Raw genomic sequence first — 14,844 nt, 5'->3', positions numbered from 1 at the left:
TTTTTTTTTTTTTTTTTTTTTGGAGAGTCAGGGTCTCCGGGAGGTAGAGGTTGCAGTGAGCTAGTGAGCTGAGATTGCACCACTGCACTCCAGCCTAGGCTGAAGAGCGAGACTCCACCTCAAAAAAAAAAAAAAAAAAAGTGTCTCACTGTATCACCCAGGCTACAGTGCAGTGGTGGGATTGTGGCTCACTGCAGCCTCTAACTCAGGCTCAAGCCATCCTCCTGCCTCAGCCTCCTGAGTAGCTTGGGACCACATGTGTTCACCACCACACCCAACTAATTTCTTTCTTTTTTTTTTTTGAGACAGAGTCTCACTCTGTTGCCCAGGCTGGAGTGCAATGGCGCTATCTCGGCTCACTGAAACCTCCACCTCCTGGGTTCAAGCGATTCTCCTGCCTCAGCCTCCTGAGTAGCTGGGACTACAGGCAGGTGCCACCATGCTCGGCTAATTTTTTGTATTGTTAGTAGAGACGGGGTTTCACCGTGTTGGCCAGGATGGTCTCGAGCTCCTGACCCCGTGCTCCGCCCGCCTCGGCCTCTGGAAGTGCTGGGATTGCAGGCGTGAGCCACTGCGCCCGGCCCCAACTAATTTTTTAATGTTTCGTAGAGATGGAATCTTGCTGTGTTGCCCAGGCTGGTCTTAAACTCCTGGGCTCAAGCAGTGCACTTGCCTCAATCTCCCAAAGTGCTGGGATTACAGTCTTGGCCCCTTTCGCACCTGGTCTCTTTTGTACTTGTAACAATGAAAACAATTTTTTTTAAGTGACATGCAGAGCAATTTTAAAAGAAAGCCTGCCTGTGAGGGATGGTGGCTCACACCTGTAATCCCAGCACTTTGGGAGGCCGAGGTGGGCGGATCACGGGGTTAGATCGAGACCATCCTGGCTAACATGGCAAAACCCCGTCTCGACTAAAAATACAAAAAATTAGCGAGGCGTAGTGGCGGGCGCCTGTAGTCCCAGCTACTCGGGAGGCTGAGGCAGGAGAATGGCGTGAACCCAGGAGGCGGAGCTTGCAGTGAGCTGAGATGGCGCCACTGCACTGCAGCCTGGGTGAGAGTGTGAGACTCCGTCTCAAAAAAGAAAAAAAAAAAAAAAAGCCTGCCACGATTAGCAGGCGAATCAGTCCCCACCCTGAGCAGCCTCGCAGCACAAAGCCAGCGTACAGCAGTTAGCCCTGCTTGGCGGCTGTGTGGCCTCAGAAAGTTGCTGGCCTTCTCTGGTGGCCACTGTCTTCAGGAGAATAGATCTGAGCCATCCTGAGGGCACCTGGGCCTCTCTCTGGACCCCACATGCTTGGGGCCTAACCTGGAGTCCTTCGGAGCTGGGAGTGGGAGTCGGGCAGGTGGGTGAGGATTGAGATCACCTGCCAGGCTGAGGAAAGGGCAGTTCTGGGCCAGCTGGGTTTGCTCGCACCCCCTTCCAGAATGGTGGCTGTTTTCAGGTGGAATCTGGGCACCACCCCAGCCCCTTGGCAGAATATGGGCCAGAGGGTCTTCCAGCTGCCCCCCTAGCTGCCCAGGCCCCTGTGCCCAGGCCAGAGAGTTCCCCATGAGCACTGCCCTCCTGGCACAGCCAGGCCTGGGCCTCTGGTCCCTGTTCCTGACCACCAAAGGGCACCTCCTAGCCTGGGTGTCCAGAAGCCTGGAGCAGTGCTGGCACTGCCAGGGGCCTGCGAGCCCCATCGTGTTGAAGCCTCCTGTGCACTCCGCCCCCCAAGTCAGGAACGATAGCCGGCAGCATCCCCTCTGCAGAGCAGGACGTGGAGGGCGACAGGTCCCTCCACCAAGTCCAGCATCCCTGGCCAGGCTCCTGGAGGGAGGGCCTGGCGATGTCCCTGTGTGACCAGTGGGGACACTGAGGCACAGAGTGGCAAAGTTAGGGTTCTGTGACCTGGGTTACCCCACCCCACCTCCCTCTTCCCTCAAAGGGCCCTTTTTTCAACCCGCCCGACCTTTCCTGCCTGTGGGGACAATGGCCAACTTGAGGGAGGAGGCTGGGGCCGGGCAGGCCTCTTCGAGGCCCATGGGGTGGGGGCCGGGCTGAACTCAGTGACCAGAGCCCTGCAGTGCTGGGGGCTGCGGGGTCAGATTGCCTCTCTGAAGGGGTCTCCTGCTGCTTCCACAGCCGGGCCCAGGCTCAGCCTCTCTGTCACTGGATTTCTTTCTTGTTGCACCTAGGAAGTCCTCACCTTTGCCTCACTTGAACCCTTCCTGCTGCGCACGTCTCTCCATACACGAAGGAGGGAGAGTTTGCTTTAAAATCAGATGGGCACCTGCATCCCCTCCTAGCTGCCCTTTGCCAAGCGTTAAGTGGTGTTTCAGGCCGATACGGGGTGGTAGGGGCATTTCCAGGCGGAGGAATGTCAGGACAGCAGGGGGGAGTGGGGGGGCAGGCTGGCACCATCACTCTGGACCCCAAGTCGGTTGGGCAGGTGGCTTCCTGGAGGAAGCAACACCGGTCCACCAGGCAGCTGAGGGCCAGGTGGGGGATGAAGAGGCCCTGTGGGCTGTGGGCCAGGGTGGTCTGCCCCGCACGGCCCGGGGCTGGGGTCTCTCCTGAGCTACCCGTGGGTGGAGTTTAGCCGCATCCCAGAAGCGTCAGGAGGGCAGCCAGGGTCCCTGCGTGAGTTTCTTTCTGGCTGTGGGCCTGCTGCCTGTCAAGGGGAGGGCGGTGCCTGCCCCCAAGCCTTCACATTTCAGATGTTTCCCCCTGTTCTGTGTAGCTTGCTGGCAGGCACCGTCTTTTCCTTTAAAGAAGCAGCTACACTCCTGGCTGTGCGGGCTGCCTTGGGGTGGTGCCTGGGGCTGGGCGGCAGCTGCTTCCTGGCTCACAGCCAGGAGGCCCCGGGATCCGTCTCCCAAACGGGTCCTTGTCTCATTCCCCGCTGTGGCCTTGGGGATAGAATTAAGGTGACAGAATTAAGTCACAGCAATGACCCCGTCGGTGGCTGTGTTGCATGAAACTTGCCAGAAAAGTCCCGTGGGTCATAGCCCACGCAGGGTTGGGGAGGCCCCATAGGCCATCTCCGTGTGGGGGCTTCGGCTGGGTCTGTGCTGTGCCCAGGTTGTGGTCAAATCTAATGGTGGTCGCCGCCCGGCTTTCTCTGGTCTCTCGTGGCCCTGAGCCACACAGCGAGGCTCAGGACTCGTCATCAGGGGCCTGTTCTGGGAGGTGGACATCAGTGCTGGAGAGAACTCGAATCACAGCCCTGCGTCCCACTGTTCCCACCCTCCTGACAGTGTCTTCCGTTCCCTCCCCACAGTCAAGGAGAAGCTGCGCCTCGATCCCGACAGCGAGATCGCCACCACCGGTGTGCGGGTGTCCCTCATCTGCCCGGTGAGTTGGGGTGCAGCCCCCTCCTCGGGGCCTCTCCTGCGGCCATACTTCCTCCCTGGCGGCCCTGGGCCCGGGGCAGCTTGGATGGAGCTGGGGGTGAGGGGCACCGGGCAGGCAGGCACAACCAGAGGGGTGCCCTGCTCATGCAGCCCCTCCCCCACAGCTGGTGAAGATGCGGCTCTCTGTGCCCTGCCGGGCAGAGACCTGTGCCCACCTGCAGTGCTTCGACGCCGTCTTCTACCTGCAGATGAACGAGAAGAAGCCCACCTGGATGTGCCCCGTGTGTGACAAGCCAGCCCCGTACGACCAGCTCATCATTGATGGGTGAGCCTGGGGCCCCGGGGTGGGTGGCCGCAGCTGGACGGCCGTGGAGGTCTCAGTGGCACCCCGCTTCCTGCAGACCACATGGTGCCCCAGCAAGACACAGCAGTGGGGGCACGTGGTCCTGGAGCTTTGGAAGCCCCGGGCTGCGAAAAGAGCCCGTTTCTTTCTCGCAGAACTTCTCAGAGCCTTTGCTATGCAGGTGACAGCCACGTAGCTTAGGTTGCAGAAGGTGGGCTCCGGTCCACCCTGCTCCCACGTGACCTCAGGCGAGTGTGACCCTGAGCTCCAGGAGTGTGATTTTTGCCACAAGAAACCGAGCCAGGTCCTGCTTTCACACGGCGTTCACCCCAGGACACGCAGCCTTGGGGGTGACCTCCTCGCAGAAAGGCAAAGGAGGTGGCGCCTCCTGGAGCGCTCTGGCCACGCCACGCCCTTCCCTTCCTAGGTGGCACAGCTGTGGCCAGGCATTCCCCAGGCCACAGGGGACAGGAGGACAAGACCTTTCTCCCTGGTGGAAGGCTCTGCCCAGGGCTTAAGTTTCTAGAAACTGAGCCCCGTTGTCTGTGGCGCCTGATGCGGCTCCTGCCCGGCGCCGGCCCCGCCCACCTCTCATCCCCAGAGCCACTGGCAGGGCGTGAGGCCACAGCGGCACAAGCTGGTGCCCTCACAGGTGGGAGCAGGTCCTGTCTGTGGGGGTGGGCCGGGTCCCCAGCCCTCAGGCGTGGCCTCAGTGGACTGTGCAGGTGAAGGCAGGGCTGGCTTGCCTCTGGGGTTGTAGATTTGATCCCCAAGTGGACCTCCAGTTCATGCACTTGTCGCCATCCCAGGAGACAGACCTGTGAGCTTCCCCATTTTACAGACGAGGAAACAGGCTCAGAGGAGGCAACCAGCAGCTGGAGCTGCCCCGGCTCACAGGGGGCCAGGCTGGGACTCGAACCCAGCCTGAGTCTGGGTCCCCTCTGGAGGGCTGGGTGGCCACCCCCTTGCATCCCAGCTTCGGGTAGAGAGAGGAGTCCTTGGGGCCGGGCACGTGGGCTGCCTGAATGGCTGCTCTGTTCCCAGCCTGACAGCTGTGCAGCCGGGTGCCCGCCTTCCCCCACAGGCCCGGAGTGGGGCTTGGGCTTGGGGTGGCGGCAGCTCTCACGGCTCCAGGGCCACCAGGACTGGGGCAGGCAGCTGTGTCCCATGCAGGCCTTGGCCTCAGCAGCCCATGGGACTCGGTGTAGCCAGGGAGGCTTCCTAGAGGAGGGGTCCTTGGTTCATACTTTGTTCCATGACCCCTATCACCTCTCTGTCCCTGGCTCTGAGCTGGGTGACCCCAGGGTCCCCAAAAGAGCCCCGTCCCAGGCCCTGCCTTCAGGGTCTTGTTCTTGGCCAGGGGAGCGGATAGAAGAGCAGAGCCAGACATAAACGATCCTGTTGCTGTGTGTGTCTTGGGGAGGAGGAGGAGAAGCTGTGGGGTGGGGCTTTGGAGAGTGAAAAGGAGTTTTGCAAGCAGGGAAGTGGGCAGGCAGGGCTGTGCTACGCCTGGGGTGGCGGGCTCCGAGCATTGCCTCAGAGAGAGCTCGGCAGGGCGGAGGGGCTGGCCTGGGTGAGAGCCTCAGGGTGGCCCAGAGCGGGACGAGGGCTCTCCTGCGTGATGACAACGATGCCTCTGCGGGTGCCTGGGAGCAGCTGTAGCCTTGACAGTAACAGGCCAGGCTGGGCCCTGCATGGACCCGTGGGGCAGGCAGCCTCTCCTCAGACGCCCCCCAGCCACTGCACCCTTCCCTTCCTGCGAGTGGGGAGACTGAGGCCCTTTGGCCAAGGCGGGTGGGGAAGCAGAACCAGTGCCTGCCTCCAGCTGGCCTTGTGGCCTCAGGGAACTCATCCCCTTCCGGAGCCTGTTCCTGCATGTGTGAAATGAGGCTGGCAGGACCTCTGAGGAAGAAGGCCGGACACAGCGGGGGCGCTCTGGAGAGGCTGTGGCTGGGATGGGCGTGGGGAGCCCCCGCTCTGCTCCCATTGCTACCCTCACAGCCTCTGCAGGGGCTTTGAGCAGCCAGCACCTTCACTCCAGGCTGTTTCCTGATCTGGCAGGCACACAGTGCCATGTGAAAGCAGGCGTGTGTGCACACCCACTGCTGCATGCCCAATCACACACACCACACACACATCCATACGTCCAAACCAACACAACCACATCCAGCACACCACCACACACAATCACCACACATCCATACATCACACCTCACACCCACACAATCCACATCCACACCACACACACACCACACACATCCATACGGTCCACACCATCACACACACCCACACATCCATACATCCACTGTCACACACACACACACACACACATCCCAACCACACACATCACATTCATCCATCACATCCACACAACCACACTGTCACACACTCAACCACACACACACCCATACATTCACACACCACCCACCACATACATCAACACCCACACCACACACACACCCACACACACATACAGTCCACACCGTCACACACACACACACACATCCATACAGTCCACACCATCACACACACACACATCCATACAGTCCACACCGTCACACACACCCGCACACATCCATACAGTCTACATTCACGTATGGCCATATGCATCCATTCCTACGTGTGTACACATGCTCACACATACACATTCATAGACTCCACACATGCAGATACACTGTCACGTCCACACACACTCAAACGTGTGCACACTTGGAGGTGCCCAGAGGGGCAGGGTGGGCAGGACCCCTGCAGCCCCCACACCCCCTGCTCTTGTGGGTAGTTGGGGGCCACTGGGTATGTGCGTCCATGCCCCGCTCCCCCCGGCAGTGCTGTGCACCTGCAGACCTGCCTGGGGCTCAGCACCTGCAGGGGCCTGAGGCCGGGGGAGGGAATGCAGGGCCCCTGGACCCCTGCAGTCGGGGTGGTGAAGCTGCTCTTGCAGAGAGAGGTGGGGAGTGCCTGGCTGCACCCGGGAGGGATGGAGGGCTGGGGAGTTTGGGGGGTGGGGCGCCTCCAGTCCTGGCATCAGCTGTCCGCCTCGCCCCAGGCTCCTCTCGAAGATCCTGAGTGAGTGTGAGGACGCTGACGAGATCGAGTACCTGGTGGATGGCTCGTGGTGCCCGATCCGCGCCGAAAAGGAGCGCAGCTGCAGCCCGCAGGGTGCCATCCTCGTGCTGGGTGAGTGCTTTGCCCCACCAGCCGCGCAGTCCGCATCCAGGGCTGCCTCAGTTTCCCCATTTATCAGTGGTTGCATCCTAAGTACCTGCACCCTGTCCCTGTTGCCCGCAGGCCCCTCAGACGCCAATGGGCTCCTGCCCGCCCCCAGCGTCAATGGGAGCGGTGCCTTGGGCAGCACGGGTGGCGGCGGCCCGGTGGGCAGCGTGGAGAATGGGAAGCCGGGCACCGATGTGGTGGACCTCACTCTGGACAGCTCGTCATCCTCGGAGGATGAGGAGGAGGAGGAAGAGGAGGAGGAAGACGAGGACGAAGAGGGCCCTCGGCCCAAGCGCCGCTGCCCCTTCCAGAAGGGCCTGGTGCCGGCCTGCTGACCCCGGCCGCACACTCGACTTTCCTGGTGCTCACCACGCAGAGGGGCGCGGGCCAGCCTCGGCGCAGAGGGAGGAGTGACCTTTCTTTTTCTTTTTCTTGTCGTTTGTTTTGTTTTTCCACCCTTTTGCCTGGCTCCTGGCACCTGTACCTCTGGACTCTCCTATCGGGGGATTAAAAAAAAAGTAAAATGACAAAAAAAGATACAAAAAAGAAAAATGAAACAAAAAAGTCAAACTCTTAAAAACAAGGCCGGCCACCCACACAGCCGCCTCCCCGGCTGGAGTCCCAGCCGGGAAGGGGTAGTGGGCGGGAGGGACCAGGACGCCACCCCACGCCTTCCCCTCTGGATGCCCCGCCGCCCGCCACCCTCTTCCCACGACCATTCCGGCCAGTGCGCAGGGACCCGGGCGGCGGGCGGTGGGGCGCAGCCCCTCTCTGGCGACCACTTTGACGTTTGTCTCTTCCTTTGCTTTTTCTCTGCAAATGCATCCTCGCCCAGAGACCCTCACGCACTGAGCAGCGAACGTTTTAGCCAAGAAGCCATGGAGTGGGTTGGGGCAGGGAGGGGCAGTGGGGTGGGGGGATGGGTGGGCAGGATGGGGGTACGGTGGGTGGCTGGGGAGGGTTTAGCCACAGATGTGTTGTATTTTTTGAAAGTGCAATAATTTGGTATTTTGAAGACCCGGCGTGTGGCCAGGAACCCCTGGGGAAGGCGGGGGCCCAGGGTGCGGCACCGTGTGGCGTGGGGGGGTCTCAGTTTTCTAGCCAGCTACCTCGGTAACTCCAATTCAGGTTAACTTCCCTACGGAACAGCACAGATGTCCACAGATGTCCACAGCTGCCACCGCCGCCGCCACCATACCCCGGTCCTTGGGGCATGGGGGGCGGTCACTTCCCAAGGGGCAGCAGGGACTCCGGCCACCCCGGCTCTCAGTTTGGGTTGATTCCTCTCCTTTTTGCTCTTGGTTTTCCGGCGGGTACGAGGCTGGCCCAGCACCCTGTCCCCCGGGAGCCTCACTCTTCCAGCAGGACCAGACCAGGGGCCTCCCTCCTGTCCCCAGGGTTTCCTGGCCCCTCACAGGCCCCATCCATGCCCTTGGCCTCAGGGTCCAACAACTGGGGGGGCTTCCAGGGCTCTGCCTCCAGGAGCCCACAGCTGGGCACCCCCCTTTCCCCCCAGGAGACCGGGGCGCAGGCCGGGGCACTGGCCTCACCTGGTTCTCCAACACCGCTGCCTGCGGTCTGTTTTGCTTTTGTCCTCCCCAGCCCAGAATTTTCCTTTGTATAAACAGAACTCCTAGTCAGGAAGCAATATCATTTCAGGTCTAAAGAAAGGGACGTGCATCTGGCCGAGGGCAGTTCAGTCTCACTGCAGAGCCCGCAGCCCGCTGCGCAGCTCGGCCCCTCCCGCCCACACGGGCAGCTGAAGGCCGCTGTTTTCTAATATTTGTATTCTAATTTAATTGTTTTTAAAAAATGCAAATAAAAAAGGTCGAGGTGAAGCCACCCAGGCGTCCGCTCTTCTGTGCCCTGTGTCTCGTAAGTGTGTACCCTGTAGTCGGGGGGGCGGGGGTGGGGGAAGGACAGAAACTAGCCTCACCCACATCTCTCTTTCTTGGTTATTGCCTCAGCTTCAGAATTCAAAAGGTGCTGCTCGTGGTCAAATGAGGCAGATTTTTTATTTATTTATTTGTTTTTAATAGAGACAGGGAGTCTCGCTGTGTTGCCCAGGCTGGTCTTGAACTCTGGGCCTCAAGTGATCCTCCTGCCTCAACCTCCCAAAGTGCTAGGATTACAGGCATGAGCCACCATGCCCGACCTGAATGAGGCCAGTTTTACCGTGTACTGTACTGCCTGGGCTGGGAGACTGGGAGAATTGGCTTGGGCCATACACGGAATTCAGTTCCCAGGATCATCCATGTCTCTGGGTGGCCAAGACGATGTACAAACATTTTGCTTTTGTAAGGTGAAAAAAAAGGGCCGGGTGCAGTGGCTCATGCTTGTAATCCCAGCACTTTGGGAGGCCGAGGCGGGCGGATCACCTGAGGTCAGGAGATCGAGACCATCCTGGCTAACACAGTGAAACCCTGTCTCTACTAAAAATACAAAAAGCTGGGCGTGGCACGCGCCTGTGGTTCCAGCTACTCGGGAGGCTGAGGCAGGAGAATGGCTTGAACCCGGGAGGTGGAGGTTGCAGTGAGCCGAGATCACACCACTGCACTCCAGCCTGGGCGACAAAGCAAAAAAAAAAAAAATATATATATATATATGTATATATATATGTTATATATATATATAGAGAGAGAGAGAGAGAGAGAGAGACAACCAATGAGCACATAAAGAGATGTTAGGGATGTGAGTCAAATGCACGGTGAGTTACCTGTCACCCCCACCAGGACAGCTAGCATCAAAGACAGCAGCGAGGGTCAGGGAAGCTGCAGTCCACGTGGCTGGGGAGGCTAACATGGTGCAGCCCCTTGGAAACAGTTGAGCAGTTGTTCAAAAGGCTAAATGTGGAGTTAGCGTGGGACCTGCAATGCCAGCCCTAGACATGTCCCCAAGGTAAGTGGACACATCCGTCCACACTGAAACGTGTTCACGGATGTGCACAGCAGCCAAACATGGCAATGACCTGTGTCCAACCGGGCAGTGAATCAGCACAGCGTGGCCATCCACACCACAGAATGACAGCCATGGAAAGGAGCGAGGCTCTAACACAGGCCCCAGCACAGACGAACCCTGAGGACGCCACGCTTAGTGAAAGACCAGACACCAAAGGCCACACAGCGTGTGATCCCATTTCTATGAAATGTCCAGAACAGGCCAATCTACAGAGACAGGAAGGGGATATTCACGGGTGCTGGAGGGTGGAGAAGGGGATTGAGAGTGATCACAAATGGTTATGGGGCATCCTTTGGGCTGGATAGAATGTTCTGGAATTAGTGGTGACAGGTGCATAATTTTTTAAAGGGAATTTTTTGTTTGAGACAGTCTTGCTCTGTCGCCCAGGCTGGAGTGCAGTGGAGGAATCCCAGCTCATTGCAAGCTCTGCCTCACGGGTTCACGCCATTCTCCTGCCTCAGCCTCCAAAGTAGCTGGGGCTGTAGGCGCCCGCCACCACGCCTGGCTAATTTTTTGTATTTTTAGTAGAGATGGGTTTTCACCGTGTTAGCCAGGATGGTCTCGATCTCCTGACCTCGTGATCTGCCCACCTCGGCCTCCCAAAGTGTTGGGATTACAGGCGTGAGCCACCACGCCCGGCCTTTTTTTTTTTTTTTTTTTGACATGGAGTCTTGCTCTGTTGCCCAGGCTGGAGTGCAGTGGCACCATCTCGGCTTACAACCTTCACCTCCCAGGTTTAAGTGATTCTCCTGCTACAGCTTCCTGAGTAGCTGGGACTATAGGCGTGCACCACCACGCCCGGCTAATTTTTGTATTTTTACTGGAGACGGGGTTTCACCATGTTGGCCAGGATGGTCTCAATCTCCTGACCTCATGATCCACCTGCCTTGGCCTCCCAAAATGCTGGGATTACGGGCAGGAGCCGCCGCGCCTGGCCTTGAACGGCAATTATATGGTGTGTGAATTACATTTATTTTTATTTCTGAGAAAGGGTCTCACTTTGTCGCCCAGGCTGGAGTGCAGACGTGCAATCATAGCACACTGCAGCCTCGACCTCCTGGGCTCAAGCAATACTTCCACCTCAGCCTCCAGAGTAGCTGGGACCACAGGTGTGCACCACCACACCCAGCTAATTTTTATATTTCTTGCATAGACATGGCTTCACCTTGTTTTTCTGGCTGGTCTTGAACTCCTGGGCTCAAGCGATCCTCCCTTCATGGCCTCCCAAAGTGCTGGGATTTCAGGCATGAGCCACCGCGCCTGGCCTTGAAGGGAAATTTTATGGTGTGTGAATTACATTTTTTTATTTTTATTTTTGAGACAGGGTCTCACTTTGTCGCCCAGGCTGGAGTGCAGTGGTGCAGTCATAGCTCACTGCAGCCTCGACCTCCTGGGCTCAAGCAATCCTTCTGCCTCAGCCTCCAGAGTAGCTGAGACCACAGGCGTGCACAACCACACCTGGCTAATTTTTGTATTTTTTGCAGCGACGTGGTTTCACCTTGTTTTTCCGGCTGGTCTCGAACTCCTGGGCTCAAGCAATCCTCCCTCCTCAGCCTCCCAAAGTGCTGGGATTACAGGCATGAGCCACCACTCCCGGCCCTCTCTGAAGCATAGAGGTTAGGAAGCACCTAACCCTGGCTTGTGGTCTTGAGGCTGCGGCTCCTTCAGCTTCCCAACGTGGGACCTCTGAGCAGAGGCCTCAGTGTGCCCTGAGGGTCCCGGGTGCAGGGGGCTCAGGACACGGCTGTAGAACCGCTGACCCCCAACCCTGCCCCAGCCCAAGTCGGGGACTTGGGCATGAATTCTGGCTGCAGCAGGTTCATGGGTGGCCTCACACAGGTATGGGGCTTTAGCATGGGGTCCACACAAGGACCCGGAGGCCCTCAGACTTCGTGTTGTGGCCTCTGTGGTGTTTCCTGGCAAGGGCTGGGCCAGGTTTTGTTGACTTCCTGTGGCTACTAGGAAGAGCCCAATCCACAGAGGAGGAGCTGGGGTTCTAAGTGGACCCAGTGCCTGGCTCAGTGCAGCCACTGGTGCCTCACTGTGCCATCTGCTTCCATGAGTGCCTAATCCATCCCTTGGGGCTGGCCCCATCACCACCTTTGCTGGCCTGGACAGATTCCTTGGACATGGGCCGAGTCTGGTTGGAGGACAGAAGGAAGGAGGAGACTGTCCCTCAGAGACCCTGCCCAGAGGTAGGGGCTGCAGCTAGCTGAGGCTTCCAGCTCCAGATCCTGGCTCATATCCCTGGGGCCTGGCATGGAGCAGCATCCTGGGGTCCTCTAGCAGAGTCAGGTGGCCCCCAGGTGAGGCTACCCCGCCTGGGGCCTCGGGAAAGCTTGGAGTCAGCGGTGCCCAGGGCCCAGCCCTGGATTCTGCTGACAACCCGCCCAGTCGGTTCTCCCTGCTGCCCCTCTGGCCTTATACTGTGCTAGCTGCCTGCCCGCGCCAGGGGCTGTGGGTCACCTTCCCCGCAAGAGGGGCCTCTGGACCTGGGTACTCCTCGGACACTCACCCCCCACCCCGGTGCTCTGGGTCACCGTTCACACCCGGCCTCCCCGCCATGCGACAGATGGACCCCAGAGAGATGGGCCTGGCTTCCAAGGCAGGGCAGGAAGAGCAGGAAGGGTCGGGGACCTGGGGCTTCTCTCCTGGGGACCCAGGATCCGGTCACCCTGGGCCCAAAGGTGTGTGGACGAGGCGCTCAACCCACCCAGTCTCTTCAGGGCCAACAGGGGAAAAAGGGGACCCCCCCCAAGCCCCCATCCCTGTTCCCCAGCCTCCCCCGAACAAAACACAGAGAACATCAAATGAGGCGACTGAGGCGGCAGCGGTCGTAACAGGCTGCGTTTAGTGGTTCTTTTTTTTTTATGTACAAGAAAAATGAATTTTTTTATTTTTTCATCTTTTGTGTTTGTTTTTTATTACTTTTAAAGCTTCTCCCTCCCCACTCCCAAAAAGTGCATTTTTATCAGTTTTTTTTTTTAATCTCCCACACTTATAAAGACTCTCGAATACAGTCTCTGGAATGTCTATCTGTGCTCTGTACCCTGAGGGCGCCGCCCCGCCCCCCATTCACCAGGCCTGGCCCCTCCAAAGTCCAAGGCACCTCGATTCTGGGCCTGGGGTGGGGTGGGGGGCGGGACCTGGGCATCGGATCCTGGTCCACAGCCTCCAGGCAGCCCCGGCGAGGGATGGGGGTCTCTCCGGCCCCCTCCACCTCCTGGCCCCGGTCCCCCCCCCCCCCCCCCCCTTGTAAATCTATGTATTTAATGCGAGCTAGTCTTAACTCTGAGGTTGTAGCTCCTGGGGCCCCCCCAGCCTCCAGGCCCCGACCCGTCCTGTGCCAGCCACCCACCACCCCCCACCACCTCCGGGAAGGCTGCTTCAACTTAAATAACTTTTTAAAATAAAACTGCAAATATAAATATCTTTCTTTCTCAAAAAATAGGATTTTTGCTTTTTTTTGTTGATTTTTAATATATTTTTTTCTTCTGTTTTTCCTTTCATTCTCTCTGTCTTGCCTCCAACCATTCTGGCTGCCTGGCGGGAGGGGGCACCCTGAGACCCCTGCCTCAGTGTCACCGCCTGTGAAGTGACCGCTCCTGCCACGGCCCCGGGGTCTGAGTCGTGCAAAGACCCCCGTCCCCCACCTTCCCTGCAGCCGCCCACTTCCAGGGGAAGACCCTGGAAGAGGCTGGGGACCCCCCTCGGAAGGAAGCAAAAAGACATTGACAGGACTCCATGGCCACAATGGTGGGGGGGGTGCAGACTTTGGTATCGCCCACTCGAGCCTGGCTGGCTGCAGGCCCACACCCATGCCAGGCTGGGCCTGCTCCGGCATTTTACATTCACTGGTTTGTAATTTTTTTTTTTTTTCATTTTAAAAAACTTTTTTGACTTTTTTTTTTTTCCTTAATCTCAAAAGGTGGGGGGGTGTCGGGGGGCAGAGGCAGGTAGCAGCAACAGCTAGTAGCAAAGATGCTTCTCTCTCTCTCTTGGGCCCGGCAGGCTGGGGGCCACTGCAGACAGGGGCTCCGGCCCAGCCACCTCCCCGGCCCCCGGGCGCCCCCGCCTGAAGCCCCCCAACCCCAGCCTGGACCTCACTCCCGCTCTCTTGCACACACGCACACACGCGTCCACGCAACTTCACCATGAGAATGGAAATAACAATTTCGCATTGTTTCTCTTTTTTTTTTCTTTTTTTTTTTTTTTTACCAGGCAGTTAAAAAAAAAAACACCCAAAAAAAGAAAACACAAAAAAACCCCAAACAACCAAACAAAAAAGCTTTGAGCTGTGTCCTTTTCTTATGGAGTCAACACGACCCTCCTCAAATATCATTTTTTTTTGTTTGTTTGTTTCCTGAAACGCGAGAATTCAGCAGGTATCTTTGGCAACACTTTATCACGACCTTAATTTAAAGAATAAAAATAAAATCGATTCACGTCTATATACAGTATGTGATTGCGCGGAGTCTGGGGAGGGCGGGGCTGGGCTGGGCTGGGCTGGGCTGGGCTGGGGGGTCCCGGCTCTGGGCCCATGCAGAGGCTGTGGCCCCCAGGACGGGCGGGCAGTTAAGGCAAAGTGGGCGGGCAGGACAGGCGAAGCTGAGTGCGGAGCTAGGAACGAGGGTTTAGTGCAATCCCCGAGGTCTGTGTAAGCGTCGCGGTGGGCCGCAGCCCTTGTTCCTACGGAAGTCCCAGAGGGCTCCACCCCCCAAGTCCGGTCGCCCCCACTGGCTAGGACGACAGCTGTGATTTTAGAGTTGGTTTTATTGCGAGGGGGTGCATGGATAGGGGAAGGTGGAACGAGGGCTCACCCCTCAAGGGGCCTCTCTCGGAGCTGGGGAGGGGTGTCCCTGGCCTGGGGTGTTCAAGCTCCCTGCTCAGCCACGACAGATGGTTCTCTCCAGAACAGCTCGCCCTGTGACACTGGGGTGTGAACGCAGCCGGGGTGCTGTCACCCAGCCCCAGGGGAGAGGGGGGATCCT

General features: G+C 58.3%; 1 protein-coding gene across 3 annotated transcripts in view; it reads left to right on the top strand.

Moving 5' to 3' along the window:
* PIAS4 (protein inhibitor of activated STAT 4) overlaps nucleotides 1-8,737 on the top strand; it is a 29,814-nt gene extending 21,077 nt beyond the window's left edge. For 2 of the 3 annotated variants that reach the window (XM_032176497.2, XM_058428241.1), the window contains exons 8-11: nucleotides 3,267-3,340; nucleotides 3,504-3,664; nucleotides 6,729-6,859; nucleotides 6,971-8,737. In XM_032176497.2, the coding sequence (XP_032032388.1) occupies nucleotides 3,267-3,340; nucleotides 3,504-3,664; nucleotides 6,729-6,859; nucleotides 6,971-7,230 (626 nt within the window). In that variant the 3' untranslated portion in view covers nucleotides 7,231-8,737. The remainder of the gene's footprint in view (nucleotides 1-3,266; nucleotides 3,341-3,503; nucleotides 3,665-6,728; nucleotides 6,860-6,970) is intronic. The other variant, XM_058428242.1, reaches the window with a different exon arrangement.
* Nucleotides 8,738-14,844: the final 6,107 nt, after the last annotated feature.

This window comes from Hylobates moloch, unplaced genomic scaffold, assembly GCF_009828535.3.
Source record: "Hylobates moloch isolate HMO894 unplaced genomic scaffold, HMol_V3 SCAFFOLD_15, whole genome shotgun sequence".
In the NCBI taxonomy this organism is placed as follows: domain Eukaryota; kingdom Metazoa; phylum Chordata; class Mammalia; order Primates; family Hylobatidae; genus Hylobates; species Hylobates moloch.
This window is presented reverse-complemented; position numbering and strand designations above follow the sequence as displayed.